We start from the raw sequence: 23766 nt of genomic DNA, 5'->3' as shown, positions 1-23766 counted from the left end.
GCTCCGCTGGCCGTGCCTTCCCGCAGCTCCCGCCCGAACCTCGCCCAGCGCCGCGGGCACTCACCGGCTCCTCACAGGGGCTCTCCCCGGCCCTTCCCGGCGCCTCCACGCCCGCCACTCAGAGCTTCCATGTGCCCAGTGGCCGCTCCTCTCTCCCGCTCCACTCCGGCTACGGCGCCCTCTGGAGTGCCCGCTCCAGTGGGAGCCTCAGGACCAGCCGGGGCTGTCACTCAGCTCGCCGGGGCCCCCGGCGCGGGCACGGCGCTGCGGCTGCCGCCGGCTCGCTGCCCCTTTGTTCGGCGGCGGCGCTGACAGCTGCTGCCGGCGGCGCTCCGCGGGCCCGGGCGGCCGCACCGCCTCGGCGCCTCCCCGCCCGCCAACCGCGCCTCCTGCTCCCGGCCCGGCCCGCAGCCCCGGCTGCCTCCTTCTTTCTCCGCCTACGGTCAACAACCGGCGGCGGCAACACAAGTTCAGGCCGCCGACCCGGAAACTCATCGGCAACCGAGGCCCGCGGGGCTCCGACGGGAAGCGGATCCGCGCCGGGGGAGGGAGCGGGGCGGGGACGGGGCGGAGCAGGCCGGGACGCGGGGCCTGGGCGGCGGGCGCGGCGGGAGGATGCGGCGGGCAGGCGGCGGCAGGCGCCACCGAGGAAGGCAAGGCAGGCAGGCAGGGAGGGAGCGGTCCCGGGGCGACCTCCCTCACCCCAGTCCCGGGGCGGTCCTGAGAGCAGGGGAGCCGCTCCCGCCCGCCGGGGACTGCGGGAGCGCTCCTCGGGGGCCGCTGCCCGGCGGCTGCTGGGCGCGGCCGGGGAAGTTCGGGGCGTTTCCCGGCCGGGCGGTGCGGGGCGGGAGGTGTTGGGGCGCGGGGCCGCCTCGCGCCCGTCGTCCTCCGGCCGTGCCGCGGCGCGGCAGCCCTGAGGGCTTCCGATGGCCCCGGCCTCCCTCCTCCCTCCTCCCTCGCGGGGTGGCGCGGCCGGAGTCCCGGAGGGAGCCGCCCTCCGCCTCGTCCCGGCGGGTCCTGCGGGAGGCGGGAAGGGTCGGCGGTTCTGGGAGAAGCCCGGGTGAGCCGTGTGCCTTAGAGCGGCAGCCTTTGGAGCGGGGCCGCGTTGTTAGCGCCCGGGTTTGGTCAGAATCAGTTCGCGGTGGTGTCTTCTGAAGCCGGTTGTGTTTATTGTCACATCCTTAGGGCACACACCCTCCCCGCCCCCTTCATCCTCGCTTTTTGTTTTCTGGAGTCACATTGCAAGTCTCAGCGCTGTCAGTTTCACAGACATGCTCATTCTGCACTGGATTTAGTGCAGAGCAGTGGCAGAGGGAGTTCACCCACTGCTCGTTCACCTGTCCCGCCACCTGTCATCCAGGCGACCCGGCCATACCAGTGCAGGTTCCCTCCACACAAGCCTTTGACTCTGTGTATCCAAGCATGTGTAAGGAAACCCAAGGAGCAGGCCTTTCCCAGCTGTGTATAAGGGATGGTTGTTTCTTTATCCTAAAGGGTGAATTCTTGTATGTCAGCATGTTGCTTATTTAATGTTTTTAGATGCTACTGTAATGCAAATTAGCTCTTTTCTCTTCAGATATTACACTGTTCACATACCATCACTGAATCCTCTAACTAATGTATTTATCCTAACTGATGGTGAAAATATCCATGCTATTATTTATGTTGAGGTTTTTTCAATATCTTTTCAGGTAGACTTGATCCGAGGAAAAATACTGAACTAAGGGCATAGAAATCTGAAGACCTCTGTTTCTTCTAGAAGAGGTGGAGATGCTAGAAACACTAACATTTAAAATATGTGGAGGAATTAATCTGCAAAAAGCATGTGCTTACTGGTGCTATGGAATGAAAGGGTGTTCATTTGCAGATGAAGAAAATGATCAGCTGGAAGGTGGAAATGGTCAGACATAACCTTCTTTCTGGAAGCTGATGTGATTTTGCTTTAGGAGGTTTTCCATATAATTTCCATACAATTTTGTGATTTTAGGAATTGTCACCTTGGTTTAATAGAAGGGTAAGCAAAGCTTTTTCTTAAATCTAAATGCTTCTATTCATTTTTTTCAGAAACTAAAGATATATTCCTTTCAGAAGCTCGATTTGAATGAATTGTGCACCAGTTTGCAGCCCCACTGAAATAAAACTAAGTAAATGAATCCATATTGTAGTTTATTTTTATCAGCTTTGTTACTTGGCTGTAGGCAAGACTGTGTTCTACTTTGCAGGGGGGGATGAAAACCAGGTATTTTCTTGAAATCCATGTGGAACTTATAGAAGTGCAATACTTGTTACAGCACAATTTATAAATGACAGTGCTTGTGTCACTTTGAAATGGCTTTCTTTTTCAATTTCATATCTTTTCCAGAGTTCAAAATTTCTTTGGCCTTTTGTCTGGTTTGCAAAATGGGGACGATAGTTACAAAGTGGAAAAAAAATACATTGCTTTTATTTTAAAGATAGGTTAGTGAACAAGCTTATTTGTATCAAGTCTATATGACGTCCTATTTTCCCCTTTCATTAAAAGGAAGCAGAATTATATCAGCCATTGGCATTTCTCCAGCTAAAGAACAATAAATGAATAATGCAAAGCATTAGTGGATATGAGCACTGCATCCTGAAGTTTAGTGTGGTGTTGGATGTTTCTTTCAGCTGAACGTTTTCTTCCTGTTTATTCATTATTTCCAGTGATAAAAGTAAGAAGGAGAGATGGGAAACCCGGAAAACATTGGAGATGCATATGTTGCTGTGATTCGTCCAAAAAATACTGCTAGCCTCAATTCTCGGGAATATCGAGCTAAATCCTATGAAGTAAAGCTATTTCTTTTCTTTATGTATTAGGTTTTTGGCTTTTTAAATAGTATAGTAAATATGTAATAATAGAAGAGCTTGTCTTTTACTCTTTAGTCTGCTGCAGAGGTCATTCTGACTTCACCATTCTGCCCCTCCACATTTAGTACTTCTTGAATTTTGTTACTACTTTTACAGTGGCATAATAAATAATAATAATTTTTTAAAGTTCTGTGCTTCTTTCAGCTGTGCTTAGACTTCTTTTGTTTCATTATTGTTTGAAAGATTCTGCTTCTTGAAGTTCCCATTGAAGGCCAAAAGAAAAAAAGAAAGAAAGTTTTGCTGGAAACTAAACTTCAAGGAGGCACTGAGATAACCCAGAGCATCTTGGATTATGTATTAGAAGCCACCAAACCAATTTCACCAGCCAATCAGGGTATTAAAGGTAAAACCATTTTAATGTAATATACTACTGATAGCACTATAAAAATGGTTTTTTTAATTGTCATGGCAAAGTTGTGCAAAAGCATGAAATTAGTATAAAGAAAGAAGATACATTTTGAGGTTCATAAAAAAAACCTAAGCCAACTTATGCAGCTAATACCTTTCATGTACCTTTGTTTTTCTTTACCTTCCAAATCTATAAAATTCTTACTAAATGATTGTTAATACATTAATCTTTGTCTGTGCTACTTCTTCACCTCAAGTTTAGATTTATAGCTAAAATTCCAGTAAATCAGATCAAAGTGGCTTTTGTATCCATAACTTCAGCTAAAACTTGACTTGGACTAGAGAACTGATAGATTATTAAGTCAGTTGTTCAGAAAAAAGAGTATCTATATGAAGGTATTTCTAGCATAACTGTACCACTCACAGATGGAATTTTATAAGTACATTGTTTTCCTTGTTGTTACATAGCTGATCTAGCAAAGAACGTCACGCTTGTGCTGACAAATTCACAAATTTGTTTTAGCCAGCCTATAACATTTCCAGGTTGGTATAAAGTATAATGACTAAAGGATTTCTGGTCTTTGCTGTGGACTTCATCTCTGTTGTTTACGTGGTAAAATGTTGCAGGTGGTGATAGCTGCAGGTGAGTGGATGTAACAGAGCTATTAATGCAGCAAACACAGAATAACAAAAGTAATGCACGTAGAGGAATGCCTTCTAAAAGCAAATACTCTGTTCCTTACATAGTTTGGAGAGTTTTAATTTGACTCACTCTGATGGCCCAAGCATTAATTATGCCCAGCTTAGTTTGTACACTGCTAAAATATGCAGCTGAGGTTGGAAAAGTTCAAAAGGGCTACAGTCACATAATTTTTTTTCATGTTAATGGGTATATACATATTTATGTGTTTTAGTTTTTCATATGTATTTAAATTTTCTTCACTTTCTTTAGATTATAGCTCGTAATCGTATTTTTTTCATCTTAGAAAGTAGGAAGATTGAGTCTGGTGAGCTTTCAGATAGCCAACTCTAGATTTTTCCTTTGTTTTGATGATTAATTAATTGTTTTCTGTTTTGTCTGTTTTTTGTTTTTAAATAATGTGCTAGGAAAGCGTGTGGTGTTAATGAAGAAGTTTCCTCTAGATGGAGAGAAGGCAGGCCAGGAGGCATCTCTTTACATTGTTCCAACTGTTGTGAAAGGTAACAGTCAGCATGATTTGTGAAGCTGCACCCATTTTAACAGAAGGTCACTTAAAGGATTCTTGTTTTTATATGACATATTTAAATTGTATGTATTTGTCTCATTGATATATGATTATAGGTATAATTATATATATATAATATACAACATATTTATATAATATATTTTAATATGATATAGGGCTTTTTCTATATTTAAACATTAAAAGTTGCAGGCAGGTGCAAAACTCCCTGAATATTTTAAAGTTAGAAGAATTTACTTAAAATCAAGGAAGAAACATTTGGTTTAATGTATTGCCTTAGTTTTTGTAACAATAGCACATTTCTGGTTTAAGCAGTATTTGTGCATTTGATTATATTTCAAAACCACAGGCCTTAACTTGTATAGAATTTGCTGAATGCAACTCTAAGACATCCTACTCAGTTCAGTGTTCTCTACTCAGAGAAGAATAAGTAAGTCTCTAAACAGTAAATAAATTCTTTAGAAAGCCAAGTAAATTACTTGTCTGGAAAGTATTTTTAGAAATATTGAAGTAAAATGTGTGCTTTTGGGGAAACTTCTTCATTTTTGCCTTACTTTAAGACTTGATAAAACCTATCAAATAGATACTATTGTGGACTTACCAGTACCAATACATACTCCTGCTAGTCCTGAGTCATCTTCCTTTTTTTTTTATTGGTAACAGGATGCATTTAACATTTATTCCTCAAATGAACCTGATCACACTGATGGAATAATGACAGAATATGTAGGGGTTTTAAGGCTAACCTGTTGGGTTGTGAATTGCTATATAAGGATTGTATGTAATTGCTATCAGTTATTATTTGGAGAAAATTAAGTCACTCCAGTCTAAAGTTAGAGTAGTCTTAATTAGGGATGTATAACTACAAAGGGAAAATAAGATTCTTCTCACTCATGTGTCTTCAGAGAATGTTTCTTTTTTAGATAATACGAAATATACATACAGTCCTGGATGCCCTGTGTTCTACTGTTTTCAAGACATCATGAGAGTCTGCAGCGAATCCAGCACACACTTTGCTACGCTTACTGCAAAAATGTTAATTGCCTTGGATAAGTAAGAGACACCATCAGTAAAAATTCATTAAAATTAGAAGTTTGATATTTTATATCAAAATATAAATATATATTAAAAAGATAATTTGTCAATGTAACACATAGTTTTTATAGCATTCTTGTGGTTAAGAAGGAAATCATGGTATTTTCTTCATGTTTATCAGAAATGGAAACTTTGACAACATATTTCTAAAAGTCTTTTAGCAAACTCAAGAATGGTGTGTTTATCTAAATCACATAGCTTTTGGAAGTTCATGCTCACAGTGAATGTTTTTGTAAAATCATAATGTTTAATCTTATGTAAATGACATAACTGTCATTTGAGTAAGAACATTTGCCAGAGTGTAGTAAAAATATCCTGTAATTGTATACCATTAAGATATTAAGATTTGCATTTAAATTAAGTCTCCCTGTAGAAAGGGAGTGCATCTTCCCCAGACACACAAATTTATTTGCAGTAGGGAATTAACTTTCAGAAAGGTGATTAATTCTTTAGCCAGATTTATAGTAATTTGATATTTGAATGCATGAACAGTTGTTTTGGTGGTTTTTTTTGTTGTTGTTGTTTTGGGTTTTTGTTTTTTTTTTTTTTTAATTTACCCTTAACCAAGAAATACAAGACACACTTGTGTATGAACTTATTTGCAGTAATAAAGTTAGCTGAAACCTCTGGCTAATGTAAAAAAATCATGCTACAGGCTATTACCCAAAAGATTCTGTGTGTAGGGTTTTTACAGTTTATTAGTAGAGTTGTAGTATTTCCATGTATACCATCATACCAGTTAAATTTATTTGCTGCTTGCTGAATGCCTTCAGGATCTAAGTTCTGCTTTGAAGTGTTTCAAGCCTCACAAGAAGCCTTGGAAGTATAATACTTTTTATATATATATAATATAACAGTTTATATTTTTTATTCTCTGTGTACATAATCTGAAACAATACTTCTCGAAGATTCAAACTGCCATAACTATTTTATCTACCAAGTATTTAGAGAAAATGCCTGAAAATACCTTAGAGGATGTTTATAGCACAATGACTACAATTTTACTGTTGTTTCTGCCTTGGCCAAGAGTAAGTGAAGAGAATGTTGCTTTTGCAGGACATTATAGCTTGGATTTAGGACTTAAAAATAGGCCTAAGCATATGCACTGACCTGCAGGTTACCTTCTGCCATCCTTACATATGATTCTGGGACAGACAAGATCCAAGTGGTCTGTCAGTGGATCTCCAAAGCATGTACTTACTTCTCTTTCTTCTATTTCCAGGCTCAATCAATAAACAAAATGTATTGCATTTCAGCAAAGCAAATGTATTTATTTATCCACACCTTGAGATGAACACCTTGTCCTGAGCCCTGTGTTACATTGCATAGGTGGCAGGAAAAATGCAGCAGGTGTACAGTACTGACTTCCCCGGTAGCACAGAATAAGAGCACTCTAAAGCTCTTCTGTACTGTCAGTAGGAGTGCACTGAGAAGAGAATAAACTTCAGCAGAGCTTTATAAAAAGGCAGGTGGTAGCTTATGTGAGAGAGACTTAGCAGTTTGGAAACTGAACCTTCTGGTTTGCTGCCTTTTCCTGTCTTTCCCTAATGAAACACGTGAGTTGAAAAGCTTAAGTCAGTAAAGATATTGAAATTCGCCCTTAAAAAAACTGCTTTAAGTTTCAAAATTTTCTCAGAGTAGTAATGCTAATAAACTGAAAGTAAATGAAATGTTGGTGTGGTTTTGTGGTTATAACCCATGTTATTCTTACTGTATAATTTCCTTCTCTTTGAGTTTGCATCCACACAATATCGAACAAATACAACTTAACTGAGTGTAGTTAACAAATTTCACATTCAGGGAGTAATTTAGTCTTATAAAATTGGCTGTGCAAAATATATATATATTTTTTTTTTAATTCTAATGTGTGATTATCATATATTCAATCCCTAATCAATCAAAATAAAGGACAGCATGACCAAAATGATAATTTTCTACCTGAAAATTAATTACTTGCCCGTTCTCTCCTGCAGGTGGTTGGATGAACGGCATACGCAGTCTCACTCCATCCCAGCTTTATTCAGACCATCTCCTCTTGAGAGAATTAAAACAAATGTAATAAACCCTGCCTATGCTATAGAACCTGGTCAAACAGAGAGCTCATTGCACATGGGTTATACTGCCCTGGAAATAAAGAGTAAAATGCTGGCATTGGAGAAAGCAGATATGTGTATTTATAATCCTTTGTTTGGATCTGACCTTCAGTATACCAACAGGGTAAGAACTATATTTTATTTTTGTATTTGTGAAACATAAATACATTTTCATTTTAGAGTTCATTCATTTATTTGATATGAGTGTGTGCTCACATCAGAGTTGTTTGTTTAGCAGTAAGTGTGCACTAGTTTTTAAAATCCTCATATTTGATCATAATTCTCCCTTATTATAAAATGTTACTATCATAACTTTGGTTTCAAGAGAATACCTGACCAAAACGGGGGATTGTGTAGCCAAATCTCAGTAAGATATTTTTTCAGTTGTGTTTAAATTATGTCTTCACAGGTTGACAAGGTGGTAATAAATCCATACTTTGGCCTTGGAGCCCCGGACTATTCAAAGATTCAGATACCTAAAAGAGAAAAGTGGCAACGTAGCATGAGCAGTGTCACAGAGGACAAGTATGATGTTACATTTCTTTTTCATTAATGGATAATTTTGTTTTGTTTTATTACAGTAGCACTTGGTAGACTTAAAATGAGCTTCCTATTACTTTATGCTTCACTGTAGAGATATGTATTTTAAATGAAATTCTATTTGACATCTTAATGTATTGAAATACAGCAGTTAAAGGATGAATCAAGAAAGGTATAAATTATAAACATTAGAGAAGCATTTCTTATTCTAATAAATACAGCTGTGGCTTGATTTCTGCATGACAAAAAACCTATTTGTATGAATACTGGCACATTTTAGCTGCATGAACTTCTCTTTTATTCTTCATGTAGATGTATGATTAGTGCTATAAAAAGTTGACGTTCTCAGCAATTGTAATATTTCTGAATGGTTTTTTTCCTTCTTCCCTTTTTAATTCATAGGGAGCACCAGTGGGTAGATGATTTCCCTCTTCACCGCAGTGCTTGTGAAGGAGACTCTGATTTACTAAGCCACCTTCTGGATAAAAAGTTTTCTGTTAATCAGTTGGATAGTGACCACTGGGCACCAATCCATTATGCCTGCTGGTGAGTAAAAGCATAGTTTTGCCAAACAAGTGCATTCTAGCTGTCATGATTCTTTAGCCCTATCATTTATGTAATTTATCAGCCTCCAAAAGAAGAAATAAAAAAAAAAACCTCTAGACTTTTCATGCTTTTGTTATAATATATGCTAGTGTTAGTACTCTTTCTGAGGAGAAACATTGCTTCAGGTTTTGACATAATTTTAATTTGAATGGTTTCTGGGGAGACCAGTTGTGGAGATCATGTCATCACTTACTTATTGCCTCTTGTATCTCTCCTGACTATTCTAATTCCTGCTGGAGGCACTGGGTCTAGTTTAGCATGGTAACGTTCACAGTCTGTGTTAGCTTAAGCCTGTGAGCAGTTTTACAGCACAGCAGTAGCTGACCTGAGCATGTTTTGGTGCTGGACACCCTTTAAGTGGGAAGCTGGACTAGGTGATTTACAGAGGTCAACATGTCTGACTATAACTCTGTGATTTAATCTGTAAGTGCTTGAAAGCTTTTCTCAGTCATAGAAATGCTTTTGTTTTATCTTTATGGAAGTTAGTCTTTTGTATATATAGTGGTCAATATGTCTGATGATAGGAATAACATGAAAATCAAACTTGATTATAAAAAGCCCTTATAACAGGAGTTACCAGTTATAAGCGTGGGGGTTAAGAATCCTCAGGAACCATCTGCTGGACAAGCAGAAGCTGAACTCTGATTCTCACACTCATTTTTTTCCAGACAAAGCTGGACTCTGTTCTGCCATGACTGAATTGCTGCAACTAGGCAAACTTAGATAGCTTAAAGCAAGCTGTTTGTCTATCATGAATCCAATCAATGCTTATTAGACCAGTGATTACCAAAGACGTGTAGAACTGATATTAATTTCTACAAACTTATTATGTTCCATTGTATCTGGTGTAATTAGAAAGCTAAAAACGCTTCAGTGTGGAAAAAACCACACTTTTTCATAAATAGGACCATCTGAAAAAGCACTTTTTCATGATTAGGACCATCTGAAAAAAAATTATTATATAATTGCTATGTATGTTCTGATTCAAATATGTCTGCAGGTATGGAAAAGTTGAAGCCACTCGAATGCTGTTGGAGAAAGGGAAATGCAATCCAAATCTTTTAAATGGTCAACTAAGCTCTCCTCTTCATTTTGCTGCTGGAGGTGGACATGCTGAAATAGTACAAATTCTACTAAATCATCCTGAAATTGACAGAGTAAGTTCTGTTTGTGTATAGAAATAGCAGATTTAGGAACAGTTTCTAGCTTGTGTATGAGAAATATTTTGGTGGCAGATCAATGATCTTCTTCAGCAATTACTGAAAAACAGTTAAATCTTTTGATTACCTCTGCTTTCCCCATTGTGTGTCAATTAAATGTTTGAACTCTGATATCAAGGATTTTAATTATCTCAAAAATACGTAAATATTTACCTGTCTCCAGTGAAATCAATGTACAATCAGTGTTTCTGTTTGTTTGTAGCACATTACTGATCAACAAGGAAGATCTCCGCTGAATGTCTGTGAAGAAAACAAACAAAATGAGTGGGAAGAAGCTGCAAAACTACTGAAGGAAGCCATAAATAAACCTGTATGAGTTTATTTTCTAAATATTTTAAAGTCTATAGTTAATTTATACTTTTAGAAGAGCTAGAGTCACTTCAGGCTATTACTGGAAACATGCAGCACATTGAAATTGTTAATGTAAATATTGGCAAACTGGCATTTTGTCCCTTTAAATGTTTCTGTTCTGTTTCATGGCTCAAGAAATACATGTAAGACATGTAAACATGATGCTCCAATTTATTTGTAGAAGCATCACATCAGCTACTGATTTTATGTCTAATTTTGACCATGCAACCATCAGCTCTTTATGCATTCTTACCTTATATGTTGATAAGCAGGAGCATTCATCTGGCTAAAGGTAGGCTTCTATGAAATAGGCTTTTCATCAGTTAGTGCAGGCTTCCTTGGCAGCCAGCAGAGATTTAGCCAGGATAGGAAACGAATTTACAATGTAATTCCTCTTCTCCTGAAGTAGATTTAAAATTAGTCAAATTATATAAGCCCATTTGCTTATTTTCTTTGACTTCAGATGCAAGCTATATCCCTGTAAGTAGGTGTCATTTTTTTCAAGATGTTTTAAATTATCTTAATTTCACTCTGCATGAATGATTTCCAAAATAATTAAGGAAGGACCTGACCTTTATTTTAAGGATCTTACGTGGTAGATCATGTGAAGGTGTGTCTAATGTCTCTAAAGACTAATGGAATCGTTTTAAGTAGATTTCAGAGTGTAATGCATGATGTTGTGTTGCCACTTATTACTATTTAATTAATACAATATATAAACTCCCCCTATAAACTACTGCAGTAGGAATGATAGTGACTACTGTAGCAAAAATAAACTGATGTTTTCCATTCCGATCTCATTTTCAATCAGTTGTCCTTTTCCAAGCCATCCATCTTTTTTTTCAGAAGTTTTTAGGAACTCGATTCTTGATGACTTAGTAGATTTGAGGAAGAGAAATAACAAATTCCTGAATTGTTTTTTTTTCAAGCAACTGAAACATCTAATCTGTTACAGAAATGAAAAAAAGACATTTTATTGATTTATGACTTGTGTATGTATGCTTTAAGCACCTGATTTATGTTCATGTATGTCTTTCAGGAGACATACTGTGGGCTCACATGCAATTTAGTGAAAGCTATGGGAGATCTGAAGGGGAAAAAGATTTATTATAGATAAGATTTATTTTGATTCTATTACAGGAACACTATAAGACTTAGTGAGATTGTATTCTTGCAGCAGGTTCTGAGTAAAGAGTGGTGCTTCCCTCTAAAAATAAATCTTTTTAGTATAGAGTGGAAAAATTCATAACCCGCCAGTAATAACAAAGTGAACGCTTTGGGATATGCATAGGCAGCTGAGCCCAGATCCCTCAGGGAACTTTTAAATACCTACTTGCTTTTGAATTGAACAGAAGTCCTCAGAATACCAGCAAGATCTTTCTTGGAGTTACTGTTGTAAACAACACAGTATAAGAACTTGCACAGAACATGAAACAAGCAATTTGGGTAAATAATAAATAAGCAGGAGTTGTGAAATGTTTTTTTTCCCAACATTATAGATGTTGCTGATACATGGTAAAACTGCTTCCCTCTCTAGAAACACAAACAAAAAGGATTTTAACAGATTGTTTAATATGTTCCCATTTTTATGTAGTATGAAAAGGCACGAATTTATCGCATGGATGGGTCATATCGCTCTGTCGAGCTGAAACACGGAAACAACACAACTGTCCAGCAAATCATGGAGGGCATGCGCCTGTCGCAAGAAACTCAGCAGTATTTCACTATCTGGATCTGTTCTGAGAACCTCAGTAAGTAAAAAGGACCATAGTCATACTTGAGGGTTTATCACAGTTTATTTCTGTTCACCTTTAGGAAAAAGTAATGCTGTCTTGGGAGAGTAGGAGACATGCTCTCTGCTTCACAGCCTGATGTCTCCAAACCAAACTGCTTTCAGAGCTGTGGAGAGCTTCTCTGTTTTAGCTCTTACTTTGGCTACTCTAAATAGGTCTGACTCTATCACTCTGGCATCTGTAATGTATTTCATCCAGGAAATACACTACAGGTTGACTTTCTGTTACAGGGCACTTTGCCTATCATAGGCCTTAATAGTAGCTTATCCTGGTTTTATCCCTATTTTTCTTCCCAGACTATCTGAATTTGGATGCATGTAGTTGTTTTTACCAATGTTTGGTCTTTTTATAACTTTTTATAATTCAAGTAAGATGATTAATATTTTTCCATTAGGTCCTTTAATCATATGATTTTCCCTGTGTTTTACACCAAAATAATTTTTGATAAATAAGTTTTCAAATATATTAGATGGAAGAAAATTCTGATGTAAAATGTCACATTTATATTTATGGTATTTTTTGGTATTTCGGATTTAAACATAAAAGATATTATAGCTTTTATTTGAGATATATACTAGAAAATAAATAGAAGCCCAAAAGAGTCAATGAGTGTGGTTGGGTATTTTCAGATAATGTGGGCAATGGTACTGCTGAAATAAGATAGCTATGGGACAGGTTGTGGATTACAAAGCTTAGTTCAGGTCTGGTAGGATACTGTGTTGACAGTATCATTAACACAGAAGCCTTGCATTTAAAATTTTATTTACTGGTGCCAGTGCTCTGCTACAGTGGTATTGTTACTTATTTTTTTAAAGTAGCTCTAATTACTCCAGGAAATATTTTCTTTATTTTTCTTTCATCTTTTTCTTCCAGTGTCGTACCATTGGCCTTTTTACTTTGCTGTATGCCACATGACTACTGTAACCCTCAATTAAACATAGATGTTAATGTGAAGAAAAGGAAGTGTTTGAGGGTTAAAGTCTTGCTGCTTTTGCCTTTTCTAAATATGTATGTAATGTTTTTATAGAATCATTGAGGTATTGCCCTTGCATTTGTGGGGAAGAGTTCATTGACAATTGTTTGTGTAACAGCAAGTAATTCTCTAGCTATTGAGCTTAGATCTGAAAATAAGCTCCTGATTTATGGCTTCAAACAATTAATGGACAAGTTTCATTAAAAATATGTTGCAGTTTGTGTACAACTGTAAGGACAGTAGGTTTGTTGTTTGTAGAACAGACAAGGCTTTTCTGTGTTTGAATGTAAGATGGATAAGTTAAATGAACAGATTGTTCCAAGTGAAAGATGTTGCCCTATAATGTATCCATTTACACTTTTCATATAATGTGAAATGCCACAGTGTGAAAGCCAGAGTAGTGAGGATAAGGCATATACAGCCTCCTAGAATCTAGCTCCTAGGAAAAGCCAAGCAATAATCCAAGGACAGGCAGGGTGAGTGAGTAAGCGAAAGATACAGATTCTAGTACATAGTAGGACTGAAAGCTCTGTATTAATTTCTCAGCAGTCATATACACAAGAGAGCATGAAACAAAGATTGACTTTAGCTTGTTAAGAATCAAAACATTTTACAGAGTAAAAAGAATGTCTGTTCTGAAAATTTATGGGTTTTACATATATGTACAAAAAGGGCAAATACATTTATAAGATAAATTATATCTGTATTCTTCTGTCAGAAATAAGATTATTGGACTTTGTATTTCTGCCATAATAATAGAGACAACAGTATCTCATGTTTTATTATTGTGTTTTTAAGGTCAGTCTTGGTACTTCATTACATTTTTAAATAGTACTTCACTCCTGAGAAACTGAAAATAATGAAGTTTCAACACTATTGCATTTAGTGAATTGATCCTAAGAGTTTTGTCAATAAATCCATATTTTCAAAACCTTTTCTATATAGCAGTTTAGAAAACATAGGGAAAACATTTGTTAATGAGTCCTCAATTTCAGGTACTCTGGGTTTGGTGCAGCATTTAATCATTTATGTGTGTGTCTATGTGCTGGGTTATTCTGTTTATTTAGAAACAAACCTGTTATTTTTCAGGTCTCCAGCTGAAGCCGTATCACAAGCCTTTACAGCATATTCGAGACTGGCCTGAAATATTCACTGAACTGACAAACTTGGATCCTCAAAGGGAAACTTCACAGCTTTTCCTGAGAAGGGATGTGAGACTTCCACTAGAAATAGAAAAAAAGGTCAGCACTTGGAAGTGAATGAAACTATGGTCAGACTCAGAACACTTGGACTGTCAACACTCAGTGTGTATAGTGACTGTAGTAATTTCCAAACTTATTTAAACCTGACATCTCATTTCCTGTAATGGTCTGAGTCTTCACATTCTTCCCTTCCTCTCTCTCGCCTTCCTGCCATCTCTTTGTTCTCTCTCACCCTCTCAGGGTTTATCCAATGTCTCCATGTGTCAGTCTCTGTCATACAGCTAAAAACAACCTGTCTGTTTTTCAGTTATTTAATTGGTCAATTTCAATGGGATTATTCAAACATACTACTGAAAATGAATTTATGGGGGAAAAAAATCCACAGATACCAGTATTTCTGTGAACTTTTTGATTGGGCATGGTGTGCTAGTTGTCTTTTGTGTGTTAGATCAGTGAAGTGTTGAAGTAAGTCAATGTAAAACAATGCTTCTATTACAAAGCACCACTAAAATATACACTTCAGTCAGGATCACACCCTTGTCTTCTGTCTCTGAATCAGTGAGAAATGCTATTTATAGTTTCTAAGCTTATTTTCCTTTTTATAAAGAAATCACATTATTTAAATCTTTTTAACAGATTGAAGATCCATTGGCTATTCTTATACTTTTTGATGAGGCCAGATATAATTTACTGAAAGGTTTTTATACATCACCTGATGCAAAGCTGATTACACTGGCAAGTCTGCTTCTACAAATAGTCTATGGAAATTATGAGAGCAAGAAACATAAACAGGGCTTTCTAAAGTAAGTATGTGTTTAAAATTTAAAATTATGGGTTAGATTAAGTATTTTTAGATAGCACTTCCTATGGAACCCTCAGACTTTAGGTATGGTATATTTGTTGGTTTTCTTCATCACTGAGCTCTAGTTCAGAGTAATCATGTAACCCTTGTAGCATTAATAGAAGTTGGACATCGTGTGTGAAAATGAATTAATCTTAATTATTGCAGTCCTAGACAGAGGATTGGAGGTTCTGTGGTGTGTAAAATCTATCCTGATATACAGTAATGCCAAAATAAACAACAGTACTCATTTGAAGGGTTCTGACAGGACTGAGGCTTTGGGCAATGTTGAAGAAACATCTTACTGTGGCAGTTAGACCAATGTCTGCAATTAACTTTCCCTCTTTGGACAGACCATGCAGCAATACTGTTTCTCTTCTGTCATTTGTAGGAGAAATGCTGTACTAAATTAGCCAAACCCATAGCACCAGTAGGGCTCAGCCAGATGGTATTTTTCTCCCCCCTTCTCTCTGCATGCCAGCAGAACAGTAGCTGAGCTATTTTGGGATGGCTTGTTCTTCCCACATACATTTCTACAGCAATATCTAAGCCCATGAGGATTCCAGTTCTCTACTGTGTGCACCTTCACCCCCTGCCATCTCCACCTCACTTCATTCATGGAACAGCATCTGTGCTGTTTTGGAATGCTGCTATACTTCTCATCTTCTTATTCACAGCATCAGCTGAGCTGCCTTGGCCTGATGGGTTTTTGCATGTATTGCCCTGCAGTTGCACAGCCAGTCTATGGAGCATAAGGGGAACAGGGTTTAAGTGGGACCTCCTATAGGACTGTGCAGTTCGGTGCAGCTGAATTTTGTATGAAACTACTTCCTGCTGGCTCCCAGCAGCTGCAGGGTGATGTTCCTCTCCACACTGAGGCCTATCAGTACTGTGGTTCCAAGTTCATCCTGCTCAATGGACGTGTTTGGCTCTACAAACAGGACTACCTGCAAAGATAGGTTGGGTCAGATAAAAAGCCATTTAGACACACTTTCCATCCATAGTCACATAATTCTTCATATAGAAAAAGAGTTTCATAATCTGTTTTTATAGTTGACATAGTTCATTAAAAGATTGGTTAATTCCAAAAATACATCCATAGCTGTTGTTTATATGAGAGTATCCTTGACCTTAAAGATCTGATGGACTCTCCTGTGCAGGGTTTTTGCTTGGCAGATCATATATACTGCCAAATACAGTTTAAATAGGTTGCATCACTAGGTCTTGAGACTGTCTTAATTGTACATAAAAATGAACTAGTAAAGGCTCACATTCTTCCTTTTAGTGTTTTTTGCTTCCTGCATTTTGGGTTTTTTAAAAAAGGCAGTTATTGTTAAGTAGCTTCTCTTTCATGTCATGTAATATATAGCTTCAATATGGAAATTAATTGGTCTGAGTCCTTGGTAGTGCTGACTACAGGAGTGGAAGGAAGAATATTTACAGTCTATCATATGTTCTGAGAATGTTATATGCTGATGTAAATGGCATTTTGTGTATAATTTTGGCTTCCAACCTAGAATTCACCAAACTGCTCTCTAACCAAGTATGAGTCACGTGTTCTGCTGGTGTTTCCTCTCCATGCCATGTCCATGATGTGTGACACAGAGTGTATAGCCAGATCTTCATTAACTGAGAATTGCACTGCATCTTAGGAAACCATCTCATCTGATCAGGCAACATAGAGTAGGAGCTGACTGTCTAGCTCAATATGTGACTTGAAGGTACACTGTGGCATTGTTCTTTTTTCTTACTTTTAATGAAAAAACACTTTGTTCCTCTTTGTCTTTCTCTTAGTGAAGAAAATCTTAAATCTATCGTACCAATAACTAAACTAAAAAGCAAAGCTCCTCATTGGACAAACAGGATACTTCATGAATACAAGGTAAGATAAATAAGCAGGTAGTCCTGTTCTTAAACATTTTTGACTATTTGATTGTCAATTAATGAATAGAAATACTGGTATAAAAAGCTAAAAATGTGTATCTTCTGAATTTCTGGGATTCATTGTGTAATATATTTCTTGTGTAGATACAAATCTCTGTTAGAAGTAAATATTTGTTACCTGTTCGTTTACCTTTAGTGTTAGCTCTGTATTGGGCACACTTCCAATTCAGACATAGGTGTGAAAAAATCTACTATGATTTAAATTTCCACGTTGGCTTGTAGCAATAGATCCCCCAAAGTTCTTTTTGTCACTGTAACTTGTATTGTAGGGATCTGGTAGTGCTGCTGATGTGCACGTGCACACACACCCACACCCACAAACTCCTTTGTTTAGAGCATTTAATTGAGCAAAAATTTTAAGTATTTTGTACTTGGGCTGCTTGTGTAAAAATGCATTTAACTGAGGGCTGTGGGTCCCAAATGAGATCAGATTAAATTTGTGGTCATCACAAGTAATTGTGGAAAAAGTGAGGTGTGTCAGAAGAACTGTACCAGCTGATGTGCATCACTAAAGGTAGATGCCAGGAAACATTGCAGAAGCACCTAGTGGATGTTTTCAAACCTTGCTCCTCTTTTTTGAGATGAGATTACTCAGTCATAAACTTTCTTTTGGTGTTCACACCTTTTTTGTCAGAAGTTAGCAGATCATTCCTATCTTTCTAATCGAGATGAAGGAGGGGTGATGGTGGTCTAAGACTATGGTGTAGCAAAGTCGTCTACTCTGTCACCAAATTACATGTAACAACGAGCATAGCTTTCTTGATTTCTGCTTTTGAGGCATTATTTTGGGGTATGGGGCTTGGGGGGAAGGGGAAAGAAGTTGCAATCTTTTGTTCTGAAGATTTGACATGTTACAAATGACTGTGTAGAATTCAGGTAAGCTGTAAAGCAGGGTATGGATCCAGAGAGGCTGATCCTGTCTACCACACCCACAGTCATGGTCCCCTAACTGTTGAAGATTTGTGTTCTCCCTTGTGTCTGTGCCTTCTGGTCTTGTCCACGGCCCAACCAATTTTTTATTTGTTAGAGTGGTTGTTATCATTCTGGTTTGAGGAGCACTCCAGCAATAGTTTGTTCTGACTGCTGCATTCTACTGAAGAGGAAGGAACAGAAGCCTGTCTCATTCTGAATGAAAGCTCCACTAATGAAAAGATCTACACCTCTCTTTTGCTTAGAAAAGAAAAAACAATCCATGTTTTTGGAAGGAGGTATTTGTTCATCTTACCATGTCTCACTGGATTGGACTCCTTAAAAGGAGGAAGAATACTTAGTTTTAGGTACTTCTGGGAGAGACAAAGCTGTGGGGCCCTTCAGAGGTTGTGTGTCTGTGCTCAGTTTCCAAGGCTCATATAGGTATCTGGGTTTTGCCTCAGTCTCTTCTAGCACTTGAGCCTTTCCATGGTTCTAAGGTTTAATTTAGCTGTAGGAAGATGGTTGACGGGAAGGCACTTTGGAAATAAGCGTTTAGTAGGGATTGCACTGAACAGTGGATTTTCTTCAGTCACAACTGTTTGGAAGAACTTGTTGATTGCCATTGTTTCTTTAATTTTAGAATCTCAGCACCAGTGAAGGTGTCAGTAAGGAGATGCATCACCTTCAGCGCATGTTCTTGCAGAATTGCTGGGAAATTCCTACTTATGGAGCAGCTTTTTTCACAGGACAGATATTCACCAAAGCAAGTTCAAGTAGCCATAAAGTCATCAAAGTGTACGTAGGAGTAAATGTGAAAGGGCTTCACCTTCTCAACATGGAAACAAAGGTCAGCTTAAGTGAACTGCCAGTGATAACTATAAAACTTAATTCTCTTTTCTTAAAATCTTTGTAGAGAAATGATTTCCCATCCAACTGTTTAGTTAAACTTGACTGAAAATTTCCAAGATTTTAAGGTCTTTATAAGTCACTAACAAAGTCCTGTATTTTTTCACTTTACGAGTTTATGAACTACAACTGTGTTGTGGAATGTAGTGATTTAAGTCTGAATCCTGTCTTTGTGAATGAAGGGAAGTTCAGTTTGCAAGTATGGAGGATATTTTCTGAGTGACAGTTTCCTACATTTGGTCATAGGCTTTACTTCTCAGCCTGAAGTACGGTTGCTTTATGTGGCAGTTGGGAGATGGAGATACGTGTTTTCAAATCCACAGTCTGGAAAATAAAATGAGCTTTATTGTACATACCAAACAGGTAAGCACTATCATTTTACATCCTTTATGTTCAATTACTTTTTTACTTTTTTCCTAAATTAGATACACAAGCCTCTTTTCTCTTGAGATTGACCACCCTTGCACAGTATAAAAGAAGCCTAAGCCAAGCTCCCACAAAAATTATTTTAAAACTTTATTATTAATATTTCAGAATGTTTGCTTGTTTTCTTAGCACGTGAAGCCTTCAGAATTCAAAATATGTAAAGTATTTCTATAATCATTAGGATAAATATTTTGTTTAATTGAAACTGTTTCTTGCATATGCCCAACCCCTCATTCTCTTTGATTAATTCCAAATACAAAGAGATTCAGAGAGCTGGAGCCAGTAACTTTGTGATCAAAAGTAATGGAGTTTGAGATTGGATAAAGCTGAGAATTGCTTTTGTCACATACTTGATTATCATAGTTCTGAAATGCTGATAGAATTTACTTGCATCCCTTTACACAGGCAGGACTCGTTGTAAAACTCCTGATGAAATTAAATGGCCAGCTAATGCCAACTGAAAGAAACGAGTGATGGAAATGAACAAGTTATGAGATGGCATCTGATGGCTGAGCAAAAAACAACTTGTTCCTCCTCATAACAGGACTTCCATGTACATGAATTTTACACAATAGAAAAGTCAATTTGTACAGTTTTTTAACTTTGTACAGAAGCTGCATGGTTTATTTTTTTAAAAAACTATACAACATATCTATTATTTTTATAAATATTTTTGTGTTTCATATATTAACTATTGTAGGGCTTGAGCTTAACTAATAAAGCTGATGAAATCTAAATGGTTTACTGAGTTTGACGAGCATGAATCCAGTAAAGCTGTTGTTCCCAGGGAAATACGGGACTACCAGTGCCATTAAACAAGTCTCAGTTAACCTATTTACCTTTCGTGTCATTGCGTGGAACATCAAGGAGGTGGTATATGTTGCAGTATTTTGTAGAAACCCTGTATTTTTAAGCTATTATTGAAAATATGCTTAAAAGACCAGTTAGACCTTTGAGCAACTACTTTTGATAAACTCTTGGTTTTTATTTGGTTTCTGACAAACAATTTAGCTCACTTTTACTCTTAACTTTCTCATCTTTGTATTAATATTTATTCTAAAATACTGCATGAGGATGCCAAAAGGGAAATACTTTAAATCATTCAGAAGCCATATTGAATGTTTAGCATGCTTGTTTTGTAGAATGGATTTTTACTTTTGCTGTGCAATATAAAATGTATGTATGGAGGAGAGGGAGACAGGGATTTTTGCAGATGAACCTTACTCAGAGGACTTCAGAAAGTTTTATAAATCCTACCCTGGATTGCAACACATATGCAGTAACAGAAGCTTATACAGGAGGTACTAAGTTATTTCTCTTAAATTCATTTTCTTACTGCTTAATTCAGTTTCTTCAGGCTAAAAGCAGTGCAGTATGCAGGAATGAAGATGACAAGGAAGTCAGAAACAGTATGTAAGCATTCTGCCTGCTCTTTGTAGGGTTGGGGGTCCACAAGTTGGGTCTCAAGTGTAAGGTGGGATTCTATGCAGTCTGAAGCATATCCTTGTATATTAAAATAGAATCTGTAACACAAATCTTTGAAGTTTCTGGTTGTATTTCAGGGTTTTAAGTGCACTTGACTGTTTCTTCCATGTAAACTGCATGCTAAAATGGTGTGCAATATTTTGTAAAAAAAAAAAAGGTTTTATAAAAAATAAAAATTAGCACTTGCCTCTAAGTTTTCAAATAAAAGCTACAATGAATGTGAAGAACTGTGCTGTTGTATAGTAACTTTACTCATACCTTACTAGTAACTGCAGTTTAAGAAATTAAAGTAATAAGCCGTTAAAAACATGAACAGGAGATTTGTATTTTGTATTCTTCTTCGCAAGCTGTACTTTTCTACTTAAACCTCACAGGCCTAAATAACAGTAAATTTTCATGGATTGTTATGCTTTATTTAAGGTAAATAATGCAGCAGTCAGGTCCTTCATCATGCATCCCTGCTATCACTTGTCACTGGTATCAGAAATACATTTCTCTACGTAGCACTTTCTTAGAAAACTAGAGGAAAATGTTAGGAAGATGTGTCAATTGCCTATATAACTATACTATCAATATGCCTTATTGCTGTATAGTCCTTTCTGCTAAATTCTTATTTATTACTACCTAATAAATTGTTCGCAACAAGTCATATTTGGTGTCTCTATTTTTGTATCCAGCATGAAGGTGCCACCATGTTACACCAAGCAGGTGTTATTACCAAAGAGCAGTAGTTTGTAGGCTCTTTGTAAGGCTTATCTTTGTAAGGTATGTAAGAAAAGCATCAGAGAGGATCGGAGAGAGAGTCCCATGATGATTCTAAATTAAGGTAGTGCACCTTGGAAACTGCTCAGGAATTTACCAGGTAAGCTGGAAACTGTTCATTGTGGCAAGGCAGAGGTTTGCAGATGTTGCACATCAGTGGAGCCACTGAGCAGCAAGAGCCCAAGTCTGCAGTCCCAGAGGCTTCTGGCACCTGGGTATGCAGGAGCTCGCACTGCCCTGCTGGGGCAAGGCAGGTGTGTGCTCTCTTTTCATCTGGAAGCAGGGAAATAAAAAATGGGAACAGAGAGATACCCAACATCACTGAGACAGACCATTAGTAATAACCCTCATCGCACTACCAAACAAAAAACAATGAAAATGAGCTGATACTTGTGCCTTTGCAAACATGAGATGCCCAGCTCACCACCTACAGTCCATCTAACAAGCACATTCTTAACAAGCAAGAACCTATACAGCTGCCAAAAGCAAAGTTCAGAGTAGAACACTCAGCCAGGCCCTATAAGGCAAAAGAGTTTAAGAGAACTTAAAACTGTGAAAAACAGACAGGATTTTACCAAGTGGAATAACTCCAGTGAGCAACTTGTTCAAGATGGAAGCCTTGGTCCTGGGGTGATGTCCTGCTGCTGCTGCTTGGTGCAGGGAATAATTGCTCCAGGGAGGTGGGAGTTTCCCAACTATTGTCAATTTATAGCTAGATGCTGTTTGAAGCTGAGCGGTTGACTGAAAAAAGAAATACAGGTTCAACATACATGGTTTGCAAAAGCTCTGCTTTACCTTAACTGTTACTACTATAGGATAAATATATAAAAATAATGTACAAAATTACTATTCTATATAAATTTAAATATAATTAGTAATTACATAAAAATGAAGTAAAAGCTATATTCATATATAGGTAATTAATCTGGAAATCCTCTCCCGTGGAAGAAATAGACTGACACTATTCCACCAAAAATGTCCTTACTTCATAAACTGACAGAGCAGAATGTCAGTAACAACCAGTTATAGCTCTCATGTCCCCTGAAAGAGTTGTCAAGGCTTGTAAATACAAAGGAACTCTTTCTCAATCCTTACAGCACTGATTAATTTCCTTTGGCCCTGAAAAGTGTTGAAACTTCAGAGCTTGCAGGCAACAAATTGAAAACTACTAGATCCCTGTGGCTGACATGAAGAGTTTGAAGATACTCAACATTGATTCCGAGCACATCTCAGCATTCACAAGTGTTCTCTGCTACCTCCACTCATCTAGTAATACTCAGCACATGTGAGACCTTGATACAGGGTTCACCACAGGATATTCATTTAAAAAAACTACAAGAATATTAATTCAGTAAGAAGCTTATGCTTTTACCTTGGCAAAACTAAAAGTACTCAGAACTGATGACAACAAATAGTTCATTTCAGATGAAGTTGGGAATTTTATGAGAATTTAGGTTTCTGAACTTTGCAGAAATTTATTTAAAAGCATTACAGATAAATCTTTGCAACCGTTCCCTGTTGAAATGTCTCATAGTATGTCATGATCAACCAGCTTCCTGCTAGTATTCCCAGACGTACACATTTAAACTTACGAAACTGACTGGACTCACTGGATGAACAAATACTGCCTTTAAAAGACCTACTCAAACCAGAATTTTCCGGAAATGTACTAAGATACATTCCTGTTGAATTAAACAATTGTACGTGTGCATCAAGCTGACCTCGGCTGTGATGAGCTCTCTGTCTCCAAATGCAGCGTTGTGCACTACTTGATCCCAAACCCTTAGGTCTTAGTGGAAACTCATTTCAAAAACAATACGCGGATTTTCTGACATTAAACATTTGGAGTATCCGGAATTAAACACAAATAAGCCGTCCTCGTTCTCCGCGCGCTGTGCAACCTCACAAGCCAGCGCCCTGGGCTGTCAATGGGGGCGGCGGCAGCGATGCCCGAGGGACGGCTCACGGTCAAAAGGCTCATTTCTCGGCGGAGAGCCGCGTTCCGCGGCTGTTCGGGACACGCACACGTCAGACACGCGGGCGCCGAGCGCCGCCGCCGCCGGGCCGAGCCTGAGGCGGCCGCGCCCCCGCGCGCCGCCCGCCAATGGCGCGGGCCGCAGCCCGGCCGATGCCGTCACCCCGCGCGGCACGGCCGCGGGT

The 23766-nt window shown here is 38.2% G+C and overlaps 2 protein-coding genes and 1 long non-coding RNA gene across 10 annotated transcripts in view; 1 reads left to right on the top strand and 2 right to left on the bottom strand.

The window, feature by feature from the left end:
- ANKIB1 (ankyrin repeat and IBR domain containing 1) overlaps nt 1–635 on the bottom strand; it is an 88378-nt gene extending 87743 nt beyond the window's left edge. For 2 of the 4 annotated variants that reach the window (XM_030266957.4, XM_030266956.4), the window contains exon 1: nt 65–633. The gene's annotated coding sequence lies outside the window, so the exon portion shown is untranslated. Of the gene's footprint in view, nt 1–64 lie in introns of all 4 variants that reach the window. The other 2 variants (XM_030266955.4, XM_030266951.4) reach the window with 2 other exon arrangements.
- Nucleotides 590–21493, top strand: KRIT1 (KRIT1 ankyrin repeat containing). 5 transcript variants are annotated; one of them, XM_072925529.1, is made up of 18 exons: nt 590–653; nt 1692–1764; nt 2683–2805; nt 3070–3229; nt 4342–4434; nt 5381–5510; nt 7526–7769; nt 8055–8170; nt 8588–8731; nt 9792–9948; nt 10214–10321; nt 11957–12113; nt 14218–14369; nt 14967–15133; nt 16966–17053; nt 18668–18874; nt 19180–19296; nt 19765–21493. In XM_072925529.1, exons 3-18 carry the CDS (start codon nt 2704–2706, stop codon nt 19831–19833), a joined length of 2211 nt encoding a protein of 736 aa, XP_072781630.1. In that variant the 5' UTR covers nt 590–653; nt 1692–1764; nt 2683–2703; the 3' UTR covers nt 19834–21493. The 5 variants fall into 5 exon arrangements, with proteins under 5 accessions (XP_072781630.1, XP_072781629.1, XP_072781628.1 ...); XM_072925528.1 differs by lacking the exon at nt 1692–1764 and adding an exon at nt 2065–2144 and having other exon boundaries at nt 594–653; XM_072925527.1 differs by lacking the exon at nt 590–653 and adding an exon at nt 2065–2144 and having other exon boundaries at nt 667–1764.
- On the bottom strand, nt 20990–23681 carry LOC140682607 (uncharacterized). The gene is made up of 2 exons (XR_012054504.1): nt 23328–23681; nt 20990–22347 (listed from the first exon to the last, which is right to left on the bottom strand). It is a non-coding gene; the product is annotated as an uncharacterized lncRNA (long non-coding RNA).
- Between the last annotated feature and the right edge of the window lie 85 nt (nt 23682–23766).

The sequence above is a fragment of the Taeniopygia guttata genome, chromosome 2 (genome assembly GCF_048771995.1).
Source record: "Taeniopygia guttata chromosome 2, bTaeGut7.mat, whole genome shotgun sequence".
NCBI lineage: Eukaryota > Metazoa > Chordata > Aves > Passeriformes > Estrildidae > Taeniopygia > Taeniopygia guttata.
The sequence above is the reverse complement of the archived record's forward strand: the minus strand, read 5'-3'. Positions and strand labels throughout refer to the sequence as shown.

What these genes read in the sequence shown, in the direction of transcription:
- KRIT1 (XM_072925529.1), top strand. Translation starts at nt 2,704, where the DNA reads ATGGGAAACCCGGAAAACATTGGAGATGCATATGTTGCTGTGATTCGT. An exon ending in GGATACTTCATGAATACAAG is followed by an intron (nt 17,054 to 18,667) that starts GTAAGATAAATA and finishes CTTTAATTTTAG; the next exon opens with AATCTCAGCACCAGTGAAGG. An exon ending in TTATTGTACATACCAAACAG is followed by an intron (nt 19,297 to 19,764) that starts GTAAGCACTATC and finishes CCCTTTACACAG; the next exon opens with GCAGGACTCGTTGTAAAACT.